Source organism: Petromyzon marinus, chromosome 1 (assembly GCF_048934315.1).
Source record: "Petromyzon marinus isolate PM22_M1 ecotype Great Lakes invasive population chromosome 1, UKy_Petmar_22M1.pri1.0, whole genome shotgun sequence".
Lineage (NCBI taxonomy): Eukaryota > Metazoa > Chordata > Hyperoartia > Petromyzontiformes > Petromyzontidae > Petromyzon > Petromyzon marinus.
Genome location: NC_133667.1, coordinates 30182251 through 30195232, shown reverse-complemented (window position 1 = coordinate 30195232; position 12982 = coordinate 30182251). Strand labels below are relative to the sequence as shown.

The window sequence follows — 12982 nt, the reverse complement described above, 5'->3', positions numbered from 1 at the left end:
GGTGAGTGGTATTGCAACGACCGAACGCGCGAGCGGAGGTGAGCGGCGGTGAGTGGCGGTGAGCGGTATGTGCCGGTGAGCGACGGTAAGTAGTGAGCGGCGAGTGGCGGTGAGCGGCGGTGAGTGGCGATGAGCGGCGGTGAGCGGTGAGTGGGGGTGAACGGCGGCGAGTGGTGGTGAGCGGTGAGTGGGGGTGAACGGCGGTGAGTGGCGGTGAACGGCGGCGAGTGGTGGTGAGCGGCAGTGAGGGGCCGTGAGCGGTGGTGAGTGGCGATATGAGCGGCGGTGAGTGGCGGTGAATGGCGGTGAGTGGCGGCGAGGGGGGAGGGCGACCGGCAGAGTCAAGCGGAGTGAATTTAGCGAATTTCCGAGCGCGGGTTTTATACTTTCTCCGCGAGCGCTGGAGGGAAATCAATGCGCGGAACCGTTCCCGGATCAATTATTCAGACTGTTAATGTGCGTCTCTTTCACGGTAATTGTGTTTACTTCGCGCAGTTGGGATGGAATGTAATTGTCCGTAAATGTCCCCCCCCCCTCCCCCCATCACCACCCTCCGACCATTTTTTTCCTCCCCCCCTTCACTTTCTATTCATTACCTCCAACCCTCCGCTCTTAACGAGACAGCCTGCCAATGGCTGTGGCGGAGCTCAATTCGCGCTGTACACTTTGCGGTGATGGATGTCGCGGGTTTGCCGTGGTTCGTGTCGCCGCCGCCGCCACCGCTGCTCTCTTCGCCGCCGCTTTGGCGAAATTTTAGACGCACGCCGAGTCACAACGGGTGAGAAAACTAAATGCGCACGGCACGCGCCGACACGTAGACACGTGCGCATCCGTAGGCCGGCACACGCGCACACACACACACACTTAGGTGCTCGCTAACAGCACTTGCCCCAACAATCTTGTGAAGGCTATATATATGGGGGGGGGGTCTTTGTATTTATTTTTGATGTGCGTGTCGGCATGCGGGGAGCGGTGGCGCAGCGTTTAATGCACTGCGCTATGAACGCGGCGACCCGAGTTCGATTCACGTTCACGGCAAACAAATCAGTGACGATTATCTGGACCAGTCTTAGGCCTCCCCTAGGTCAATGGTCAGTGTGCACGCGCGTATGTGTGTCCCCTCGGTCGACTCAGCCTCAAATGAGTACCAGGTGCTGTGTGTAGACATCGCCACTGGGGAGACAAAGGCGTCCGGCCATCGTGCTGGCCACCCACTCCCTCGTGTGCCGTGTTAGGTACTCGCTAACAACACTTGCCCCTACAGTCTGTGCATCGGCAGGTGTGTATTGTCTGCGTGTGCGTGCGTGTGTCTTTCTGTCTGCGTAACCGAGTACGTGTATTATCTGTGTGTTATCTGTGTGTGTCTATGTGTGTGTCCCTGTTGGCGTCTGTATGTCTGCGTGTTCGAGTCTGCATCTGCAAGGTGCGTGTCTCTGCGTGCGCGTAAATACATTTGAGGCTTGCGTCCAAGCACAGGTTAACGAAGGAGAGTTAAATTGTTTTCCACCAATTGCAGAGGAAGTAATGCACATCTTGGCTGGCTGACATGCATTAAAGAGCCCTATAAACTGAAATGTTAATCCCTCTTTCTCAACAATCAAAAAAATCTTTACGCTCGCTTTACGTAACACACGGAGGCATAGATCTCCGTGCAGCCTCATTGGCAGCCGAGCCAATCGCTGTTAGCGTGCACATATTAAGGCTGGCTTGGCACCAGGGGAGTAGTAACACGGGCAGCGCAACGTACACGCTCGGCTGCCTTTGTCTCCCCAGCTAATGACGTTCACGGAGCAGGCGCCCGTTTCAGGCTAAGCCGACCGAGAGGAGGCGTAGGCCAGATCCAGGAATTCAACTCCCAGGTCGCCGGGATCGTAGTGTCGCTCGTGTCCGTACCCACAATGCCGCCACCTATTTATGAAACCCCTTGCAAGGGGGCACCCTGTCTCGTGCTTATCGCAGACGTGTATCGGCGATGGCTCTCACTGACGAGCGTCCGAGTACAAAGCGGTCTCTGATGGAGATGCAGGTTACCGCGTGTGCTTGCAGTAAACACAGTTACGTGATATTATTATTCACTGAATGTATCTGCTTTGCCGTGGCATAAATATGTTTTACATAGGAAGCACTGGGGGTTGATCGATTCCGCACCTCCGATAAGCACGTTTGGCCAAGTACGGCGCGAAAGAAGTTCAACGCGCATGCGTGTGTGCCCGCCGAACATTCTCCGAATTCCGTGTATCACAAGCGAATTACACATTGAGAGGCGATTAAAAACTGCTCTCTGTAAACACGGAGTGCTTTTTGCCGCGTTGCGGGGTAATGAATCCGAGCTCCGAGTGAGAGCGAGACCCCCCCCCTCCCCCACACTGTGCCCCACACAACAAACGGCCGAGGGAGACCTTGCGAGGAAAAGCCATCAAGTCCCGCTCAGTTTTTATCTTCGTTTTATTTATTTTTCCTCCTTAAGAGCCTTACAGCACGCGCCGATTTGTAAACAAATCTCAAGTAATTGCCTGCACCGCACCTGTGCCTACACGACCAATGGGACACAGCGGGCCAGTCAAAACCGACAAAAAAAAGCCCTCTGCAGCCAGCCTTAATTACACGTGAATTAATAATTAAAAGCAATAACCTTAATTGAAGGCGCGCCTGCTTTAAAAAATCTACGGAACAACCCATTTCCTCCCTTCCTTAACTGCGTCATTCCTTAAATGCCGCCGCTTCAATGTCCAATAGTCGAGGTTTTAAATCGCGCGGGTTCCCCCCCCACCACCGCCACCCACCAATCCCCCCCCACCAACCACCCCCCACCAACCACCCCCCTCTCTCTTCGTTTAAGCTCCTTTGAGGTCCATTTTGATAAACACTTGGGCACTAAAGAGCGCGATCCGCCCACGGTCCACGGGTGTCAAGGCGCGTAATCCGCCTCCCTCCTCCTCCCGTCCCCTCCCCCACTGCCCCCCCCCCACCCAGCGAGCCCCCGCAGAGCGGCAGCTAAACGCGACGCGATTGAAGTCGTTTAAAGGGAGCAGCAGCGGCAGCAGCGGCAGCCGCTTTCTCTGTGCCGCGTGCGCGCAACCCGCACGCAACCCGCACGCAACCCGCACGCAACCCGCACGCAACCCGCACGCAACCCGCACGCAACCCGCACGCAACCCGCACGCAACTCGCACGCAACCCGCGCGGAACTCGCACGCAACCCGCACGCAACCCGCACGCAACCCGCACGCAACCCGCACGCAACCCGCACGCAACCCGCACGCAACCCGCACGCAACCCGCACGCAACCCGCACGCAACTCGCTCGCTGTGTGCGCACGCGGTTCGACCAGACCGCTCGGTGCTCCCACGGAGCTGGGGGAGAGTGAGGTGGGGGGTGGTAGGGGAGTGGTGTGGAGGGGGGGGTGGTGTGGAGGGGGGGGTGGTGTGGAGGGGGGGGGTGGTGTGGAGGGGGGGGTGGTGTGGAGGGGGGGGTGGTGTGGAGGGGGGGTGGTGTGGAGGGGGGGGTGGTGTGGAGGGGGGGGGGTGGTGTGGGGGGGGGGGGGTGGTGTGGAGGGGGGGGGTGGTGTGGAGGGGGGGGGGTGATGTGGAGGGGGGGGGTGATGTGGGGGGGGGGGGGTGATGTGGAGGGGGGGGGTGTGGAGGGGGGGTGGCGTGGAGGGGGGGCAGATCGGGGGGAGGAGGGGGGGCAGATCGGGGGGAGGAGGGGGGGGCAGATCGGGGGGAGGAGGGGGGGCAGATCGGGGGGAGGAGGGGGGGGCAGATCGGGGGGAGGAGGGGGGGGCAGATCGGGGGGAGGAGGGGGGGGCAGATCGGGGGGAGGAGGGGGGGCAGATCGGGGGGAGGAGGGGGGGCAGATCGGGGGGAGGAGGGGGGGGGGCAGATCGGGGGGAGGCTCGATCGCTCGCTGCCGCGTGAGCGGAGGAATGGCCGGGATTCGGGATTGCAGAATTCTCCGGGAGAGCCTTCGCAGATACGTCGCGTGTGCTTCACGCGCAAACAAAGGCACGAAGACAAAGATCCCCCGTATAGCCTTAAATCAGTGTTGGGGCAAGTGCTGTTCGCTAATAGCACCTATGAAGGCCGGCACGGCAAACGAGGGGGTGGGTGGGTGGCCAGCACCACGCCCGGCCGTCTTTGTCTCCCGAGTGGCAATGTTTGCACACCGCACCAGGTACCGTACTCATTTGAGGCTGAGTCAACCCAGGGGACACACACACATGCGCGCAGGCAGGCAGGCAAGCAAGCGCGCATGTACATATTTGCGCACGCGCGCAAGTACGTGTGCACACGGCCCATTGAAATCGAGCCGAGACCCCCGCAGGATTCGCGCAAATCACTGGACCCTGAAGAATCCTCACAAATATATCACGGGCGAGTCATTTAAAACGTATCTCCCTAAACGAAACACGTCTACACATCCCTGCGCTGAATAATCCACGCGAATATCCACGCGCACGATTTCCCCCCTTCCACCCCGAACGGCGCACACGAACATCACCGTCGCCAAATAAAGACGCGCAATTATCCCTAGCGACGAAAATAATTTGTATAAATATACCTACCACGTGACTTTACCGAAAGAACCAAAGAGTATGGATTCCTGCAGTCACGAAAGCTTCAAATCGAGATAGAACAGTAATAATGTATAGTCCCCTTTGTAAATACATGATTCTCATGATGATGTGTGGTTCATGGGGGGGGGGGGAGGTTGTTGTTTGACCATACTTCGCCGCCACACTGATCAATACGGGTCGGTGAAGGTGGAGAGAGTGGACGGCGCAGGTGCCGGTTCGGATTCATCGCTCGCCACTGATGTTAGCCGTGATTGAGAATGGAATTCTGGTAGGCAGGTGCATAGTTCAGTGAGCTAACCACAGTGGCCTCTCTGTTCTAGCCCACCACACACACTTCGCAAAAACACAATCAGAAACCGCCCACATATATCAATTCACAGCTGGATAAATACTTCCCCATGCCCTGCCAGTCATAGGGATTGTTTGACCATACTTCACCATTCATTGGGGGTTATTTGACTTAATCTACACCAACATCTCTCCTCCGGGAAAAAAACAAAAAACACCCACGAATTTCTCCTCTCGGGATAATCGCATCTCTAGCTGAAACAATCCACGCACAAACATCTGCCCCCCTCCCCTCTCCCCACCCTCTCCCCCAGCAACATGACCGCCCCCCACCCCCGTACCGCCTGCTCGTGACCTCTGCTCTACCTCGGCTTTCGCCATCGTCCGTCCGTCCCGTTTGTCCGACTTTGCGCCGCACAAAAACGCCCCCCCCCCCCCCCCCCGCTAAACTCCACCCGTCGCACTAAAGCAGATTTTTGCAAAGGGCTATTTTGCACCGGGCATTAGTGAAAGTATTAAACCATAACGGGGATGAGCTTTTGTGCTTTTCTCCTTTGTGCTGATAATTTAGCAATTGCCATTATTGCAGGTTCTGCACTTTAAACAGTTGTTATTGCCATTATTGCAGGTTCTGCACTTTAAACCGTTGTTGTTATTATTTTAAGCGGTGATTAAACAAGCGAGCGGCGGCGCCTCTGGCGGCTGAGTACAATCGGGGGTCGATTTGGAATTGGGTGATGATGATGATGTTGTTGTTGCTGTTGGGTTCGGGGGGGGGGGGACACACGACACTGGCAGGGGGTGGGGAAGCCATGGGCGTGGTGGGGGGCGAGGGGGGGGTGATGGAGAAGGGGATGCGGCGGGCTGTACTTTTTTAATGAAAGTTTATTTGGGGCGGTGGCGGCAAAGCGATGAGCCGGCATCCTGGGTTTAAATCCAGGTTTCAGCCGCCGGGTTCTCAATTGCAGTGAGGTGGACGTCTCATTGTGGTCACCAATATCGGTTTCACCGTTATTCCTCTCGTATGCAGAGTGGGCGAGGAAGTGCTGCTTCCTACTGTGTGCACTCGAGGTCACTTGGAAGGGATCTCGGCGGTAGCTCTATGATATCCGCTTCTGTGGGCCCTTTTCTCACACAAAGGGTTTCACTGCTAGATACGAGAGATCCAAACGGATGCTTCGTCTTTGGACGTGATACAGGCGGTCACAATCGGGATTCAATTGGGGGAAGGCGACAACGGGAACCCAATGTGTTATTGGGCAAAGCCTTACCATGAGATCCTCTGGTGCCGGCCTCTCGGTTGGCAACTTCCTCATGCTGTGGCACAAAACAACACAAACGTGAACACGCGCGCACACACACGTTAATACAAAAGACAAAGACATACAACATTCCCGAGATGACGGCGGCGGTAACTTTACACGACAGTGGCAGCATGGGGAGCAACAATGGCTGGTGCCGGGGTGCACAGGAGCATGGGTAGTGTGGGGGGACTGGGAGTGTTGTGCGGGGGGCACAGGAGCATTAGTAGCATGGGGGACAGCTGGGGGTGTGGGCGAGTTGGGGAGCAAGGGAAGTATGGGAGGGGTAGAGAGAGCGCAGGGCGATCGGAGGTGACACACACGTATGCTCCACTTTCACGGTCGGCGTCCACAAACAAAACCAGGAATCACGCTTTGATCGCTCGCGCTCAAGTCAGCACGGCCGGGACACCCCTCCCCCCCCCCGCCCCCACTCTGTAAATATATGTATGGCATGTTGAACTTCTTTCGCACCGTACGAAGCCAGCTGCGCTAATGGAAGGTGCGGGGGAAGCAGCAAGACTGAGCACGAGGCTGAGATGTGCAGAACGAGGCATGGAGGAGGGGGATGGCGGATGCGGCGGCAGCGCGGCCAGATGACAGTCAAGAGTGGGGGGCCAGGCTGGGGCATAGGAGAGGGGGGGCAGAGGGGGTGAGGGGGGAAGCCTCCCCTCCCCGCACGATGCACGCCACCCCCCCCCTCCCCCCGTGCAAAGATTGGCCAGGATAGCATTTGGAGCAAAGCAGGGGCGACAGACGCTCGCTCGCTCCCTCCCTTGCTCTCTCCTCCCTTGCTCTCTCCTCCCTCCTCTGCGCGCTCACACCCGAGGCCGTCGGCGTGAAAATGAATGTCACAAATGAATAGTCATTAGCCCCAGGCGAGGGTTCTCACTGCGCCGCGCCAGTAATGACAAACGACACTTAATAACTGACAGCCTCCGCTCAGACGCCGCGAATCGCGAGGGGGTGCAGAGGGCAAAGCGAAGGGTTTAGCGCTCGCGCGAGCGCCTGACAGCGTCGAACACCGGGGCTGTCAGCGGCGCCGGGCTCCTCGCGCTAAATTATTCCACGATAAAATAATTTAAAAATGGGGGGGGGGGGGGGCGCACGGGCGGTAGGAGGGGGTGGTGGAGGGTGGCGGTACGTGGGGAAACGGCGGAGGGGGAGGATGGGGGATGGAGAGCGGGAAGGGGGAGGGCAAGGTAGGAGAGGAGGGGAGAGAGGGCGGTGGTTGGTTTAAAAATAATAATATTAAAAAATGTCCCCAATTAGTGGGAGTGCGGCGTGGGCCGGACCCGCCGAGTTCCGCGGTGAAGATTATAAGCTTTGATTCGGCACTCGCTCTCTGGGGGGGGAAGCGTCGCTATTAAGCACTGATTCGGAAATTTACACTTTCTCAGTACTTGGCGACAATTTATGAGACTCCCCGGGGGGGGGGGGGGGGTGGGGTGGGGTGGCGACAGCGTTGGGGGGGAGGAAGGGGGGGCCGCACGTTGCTGACGGAGAGAGCGACGCAGCCCGGTGCCTCTCCCTCCGCCGCGTGACCCCCCCCCCCCCCGCGTGGCATGCGCCGTCAACCCCTCCCCCCACCCACCCACCCGGCTCCGCTTAATATTTATTTTGCCTCGCAGCGCATTCGCTCTAATCTTTCCGTGCTCTTTATGTCGTTATCGTTGTTGTTGCTGTTGTTGTTGTTGTTGTTGCGACGACGTAGAGGGCTGCCCATACGGATATATATATCGGCCGTTATCGAGGGCTGGTAATTAAACGGCGGTTCAGACGTGCGCGGTTGAAACGTTGGCAGCTTATTGATTATACGATTACGTTTTTTTTTTTTACTGAGGAACGTGAATGATCTTCGACAGCCCGTAATAGAAATATTTGCAACAATCACACTGCGGGCACCTGGGACTCTCTCAAACCCCCACGTGGTACGGCGTCGTAAGTGCCGCAGCGGCCACGTGGAGGTTCAGCGGAAGGGGTCGTACGATCAAAGCTTCGAGCCATCCAGCGCGGCGTTTGTGTTTGTACGTAGTTTTCAGAAACCTGGTTCAAACTGTTTAACACGTAAGGCTCTCGCGAGCAATATTATTCATGATCAAGGTTTTTGGGTCAGATCGCCTAAGTATAAATGCGTCGTAGCCCTCCACCACCCGACACAGCTAGTAAGGTTTGCCACGTAAACAACGCGCCCATGAGTTACTACTTGAGCCCACCGGTGTGTTGGAGAGTGGATTGTGTATTTAATATGAACTAGGTCTCTTTACTCAACAATAATAATAAAGCAATTCGACTTGCAGCACGCCGCACGGCACTCGCCCGCTCAGAGGCATGATCCGCAGACGAGCGGGAAAGGAAGCCACGCAATGAGCCGCCGTCAAATTCAACCCCCCCCCCCCCCCCAAGCTCTGCGGTCCTCCATATATTGAGGTGTTATCGGCTAATTAATGAGTGTGTGCACGTGGGAGGAAACCGGAGCGCCAGGAATAAACCCATGCGCGGGGGGGGGGGGGGGGGAACGCTCCGGATCCCATACAGATTGTAACAGGTGGGAGGGGGGGTCCACGTTTGCTGTGCCGCCTTCTCCTGGCGAACCAGGCTATGGCAGCTCGCCGATGCCGCTTGCGGGAAGGGAGTTTCATCACAACGTTGGTGCGATCCACCAAACCCTCGCCTCCTGGGCTACAGGCGTCCATAGCCACCACCGACTGCTATTATTATAATAATACTAGCAGTCAGTAAAATTATAGTTAAACTCAGGGGTACTGCCGCCGTCACGTTGGACGGTGGTCCAGGCTGACCGTGGAGTGGCGACCAAACGAGGGGGCGTGCCAAAGGGGACCTCCGCGGTGGAGATTGAGCAATGGAATCGGCTCGTGTGCTGGAGAGCGAGGTGGATTGCTGCCTCGCAGTGCCGCACGGTGAGAGGTGCCCGTGGCTTGGGACGGTCTTCATCCAGCAGTGTTATTGGTCATGGCCGACGATGGTTTGTGAAGCTGCACTTGCTCGGTGGATTATCACGGAGCAATGTCACTCGAGATGGCGATGGCTTTGGGAGGCTTCCTCCGGCACTGGGTTGAACGTGCCTGAGAATGATGAGAATGGTCTTAACTGCTGGCATACCGGGCAACACTGGCAACGCAGCCGGGAAGGGAGACGGGGACTGGCACCACCCTCCTGTACCGCGTACATCGCGAGCGGCAGGTCAGTTTCTTGAATCGGCGGATCGACGCGTTGTCACGCCTTGCGTGGCTGGTGTTAGCAATGAGGGAAATGAAGAGGACGCAGGGAGGCGGAACAGCATGAGGAGCAGCAGAGGGAGAGGAAACAAGGATGAGGAGGAGGGGGGGGAAATGATTCTCGGAGGAAGATCAACATCACCTCCCCATGGCGCGAAGGGCTCACTCACCACTGCGTGATGAAGTGCTCGAAGGGGGCACAGAACTGTCCTGCCGGTAGCGTGGGAGGGTTCTGGTTTGTGAGGGGCGGGGGGGGGTGGGGGGGGGTGGGGGGGGGGTGGGTCACGGTTGGTGGTGGAGGGGGGGGGAATGAAAGGAAGACAGAGAAGACATTCGTTAGCGGTGCAGAAAAATTAAACACTCGGTGGGAAGTCGCTCATTCTCCTGTGCTGCTCCCTTAGACTGGAACTCCCAACTCCCTTCCCCCACCAGTCCATGCTGTTGACTCCAGCTCCCCCCTGTTCAACGTCCATGCTCAAGACCTTCCCTCTTTCTCTCGAGAAAACAAATATTCCCGCTGTTTCTGTCCAGCGTCCTGAGATGCAATCGCATTTAGATGCTGCGGAAATCACCACTGCGTCGCACAGCCAAAGGCACAGAACACCGCGAATCGTGAATGTGTGGGCAACGCACGCGCAAGGGCAAAGATCCCACCGTGTTGCCTGTAACCAGCTGCTGTCGCAAGTGCTGCTTGCGAGCACCTATTAAGGCCGGGCAGGTCAGACGAGCGAGTGGCGTTGCCAGCACCACGCACGGCCGTCTTCATCTCCCTGGCGATAATCGCCACGCATCGCACCGGGTACTCACTTAAGGCGGAGCCGACCTAACGGAGGCGCGAGGCCTGGTTCGGATAACACTCGCCAACAATCTCATCCGTCGCCAGGTATCTAATCCAGATCGCAGCATGCGCCATCGTTCCCACGTCCCTCCACCCCATGAGCAATTCACCACGCGCGTTAGGTACCCGCGTGTCGTGTTGCTGCGGCGTTTAAAAAGCACGGCAGAGAATTCTCGTCGGGAGGAGAGAAAAAAAAACCCTGAAAAATGTGCACGTCACCAGCAAACGAAAAAACTTTGCGGAACAAAGATTTTTTGTGACGCGTGGCATGGGTGGGAAGGGTTGGAGGGGAGGGAGGGAGGGAGGGAAGGGGAGGGGAGAGGCACACACACATTGTACCAACTGCAAGGCTCTTCGGCCAGTGGGCTCGTGCGTGCGTTTATTCCGCGACGGGGCGACGAGTGAATTAGATGCGGGACCTCGCGCGTCCTCTCCCTGCTGACCCGCGCTCCGTCCGCTCTTGCAGGGCGTGCGCAGGAGGAGTTTTATGTCTTTGTAATTAACAAAAGACAAGCGTTCCAATCTCATGCGGCTCTGCGCTGCTGAAACCGCTTAAACGAGCGATACATCATCGCGTGCACCGCTCAGAAAGCGCCCTGGGGCAAAACGTAAAAAAGTCTTTTGGAAAATCTATGTGCGCCGTTTGAAGGAAGCAGAGTGGCGCATCAATCAAGCGGCGGCGACTAAATCGATCGTGGAAAAACGTATTTAAAGTACAACCATTTGTTTTCGTCAAAATTACATTTCTGCAACTCCGCTAAAAGAGGCAGCATTAGGCGGAGGCGTTTTCCGTCGCCTCGCAGTAGCATGGTGGGGGGTTGTGGGGGGGGGGGGGTATTTCCCATGCAAAACAGGGCCGCGCCATTATCCGTCACGGGGGCAGAATGTTACGAAGCTGCTCGGGAGATAATAGCGTCCATTACGAACAAGCGAGCAACACTTGGGAGGGCACGGCGGAAATATTGGAACATTAATCCCTCAACACTGCGGGGCTCGCGCGCCTTCCGCGCCCGACTTCTCGATTTCGCTTACAGCGTCGTGAGGGGTGCGTGGCGGGCGAGGTAGTTACTTTGCGCAATTAGCGAGCGTGCAGCGAACACCCCCCCCCCCCCATTACCCCCACCCATCATTCCATCCCCCGCCCCCCCCTCCCCCACCACCACTCTTCTGCCCCCGAGACCCCAAGCGATCGTGCAAGCATCTCCCACGGCTGGAATTTGCCGAGTCTGACGCCGCACGGCGCGTCGGGCTGTGGAGGAGGAGGAGGAGGAGGAGGCGAAGGCACAAGAATTGGAGCTTCCGCTGTGATTAGTAAACACACATGTCATTGCCTTTGCCAATTAGCACTCCCAATTATCAGTGAAACGAGATCAGTAATTACACACACGCGTGCGCGCACACACACGCACGTGCGAGAGCCTCGCTCGCAGTAAACGCCGTTTAGCGAGTCTCGCTTTCCCATCGGATACCAAGTTGCGACGTGTGGCGCTCGTCAGGATATTGCCACCGTAGCGTAAGGTAGCTACAGTGTCAAGTAACATTCGCATCTCTGAAGAGACGTTTGGATGGCTGAGACGGTAAAGTCCCTGTGTTCGAAGTATACTGGAACCGTTGAAACCTGGGGCCTGAGCCTCTGGGTCGCAGCTAAGCCAAAGTCTCCATCGGAACACAACCCTTTGCGACATTCCGCAGCCTAACCCACGCATCGATTACAAATCCCTGTCTTGGCGACGAAAACCTAGCACGCGTTGTATTTTGTCCTCCCGGCCTTCTGGCCTTGCAGAATTGTGTTAATGAGCAGAATTCATTTTCACGCGGAAAATGCGGATGGGATCTTGACCATTTGGGGCTAATCGGCACAGTCACGACTCGATTACACAAATATTTCTGGCTTCCCGGATGTTATTGGTGAGAGGACTCCCTTTCACATCACATTGCTCTATCTAAACGAGGGCTTTCAAAATTTAATTTAACATAAAATACGACGCGAATTGAACAGTTAAGTTGGTACAAAGCCTCATCACAATGTTTTTTTACGAGGAAATGTCACTGAAAATAAACTTGTGCTTTGCAGTTTGCATGCAGAGGTATATCTCTACAACGAGCAACCACCAGGAGATTCTTACACGAACAACACTCTGCAAGAGGTTGACGGTACAACCAAAATCTTAAGGGAATGCGCCGAAGTAGAGTAGGCGATACTCTACAAGGCTGATTCACACCACGATGTATTTGATGAAACGGCCGCAAACAGCATCACCATCTTGGCGAATTTCCATGTTCTTGGTGACGGAAACATCGGCACGGCATTCCCTAAAAATCGGACGAGTATTCTGTGATGCGTGAAATGGGTCCTGCCAATTATAGAATGTCTACCCCGGACCGGGAAGGGGAGCACGGGGTACATTGGGAGGCACGTGGCGGTCAACGCAGGCAAAGCGATGGAGTTGGGATCGTGGGACATGGGGAGGGTGAAGGAAAAGGTGGAGGTAGCACCGGGAAGCAGTGAGCGCACACATGAGTCAGCAAAGAGGAGCAGGGGCAGACATGGTCCAGTGCTGCTTGAGAGACCCACGTGACGGCACAGCGGGGGACACAGGGCAGCACAGGGGCAGAAAATGAACGACAGAGGATTGAACAGCATGGGATGGCGCGGAAGCGGGGGGGGGGGGCGGGGGGGCGAGCGGGGGAGTGATAACATCGGGCAACACTGGGGGGACCATGGGGCAACACCGTTGTG

At 56.8% G+C, this 12982-nt stretch overlaps 1 protein-coding gene across 5 annotated transcripts in view; it reads right to left on the bottom strand.

The window, feature by feature from the left end:
* MAP2K5 (mitogen-activated protein kinase kinase 5) overlaps positions 1-12982 on the bottom strand; it is a 125338-nt gene that overhangs the window by 12114 nt on the left and 100242 nt on the right. For all 5 annotated transcript variants that reach the window (XM_032948491.2, XM_032948498.2, XM_032948506.2 and 2 more), the window contains 2 exons: positions 9575-9636; positions 6136-6181 (listed from right to left, as the gene is read on the bottom strand). In XM_032948491.2, coding sequence (XP_032804382.2) covers positions 6136-6181; positions 9575-9636 — 108 coding nt within the window. The remainder of the gene's footprint in view (positions 1-6135; positions 6182-9574; positions 9637-12982) is intronic.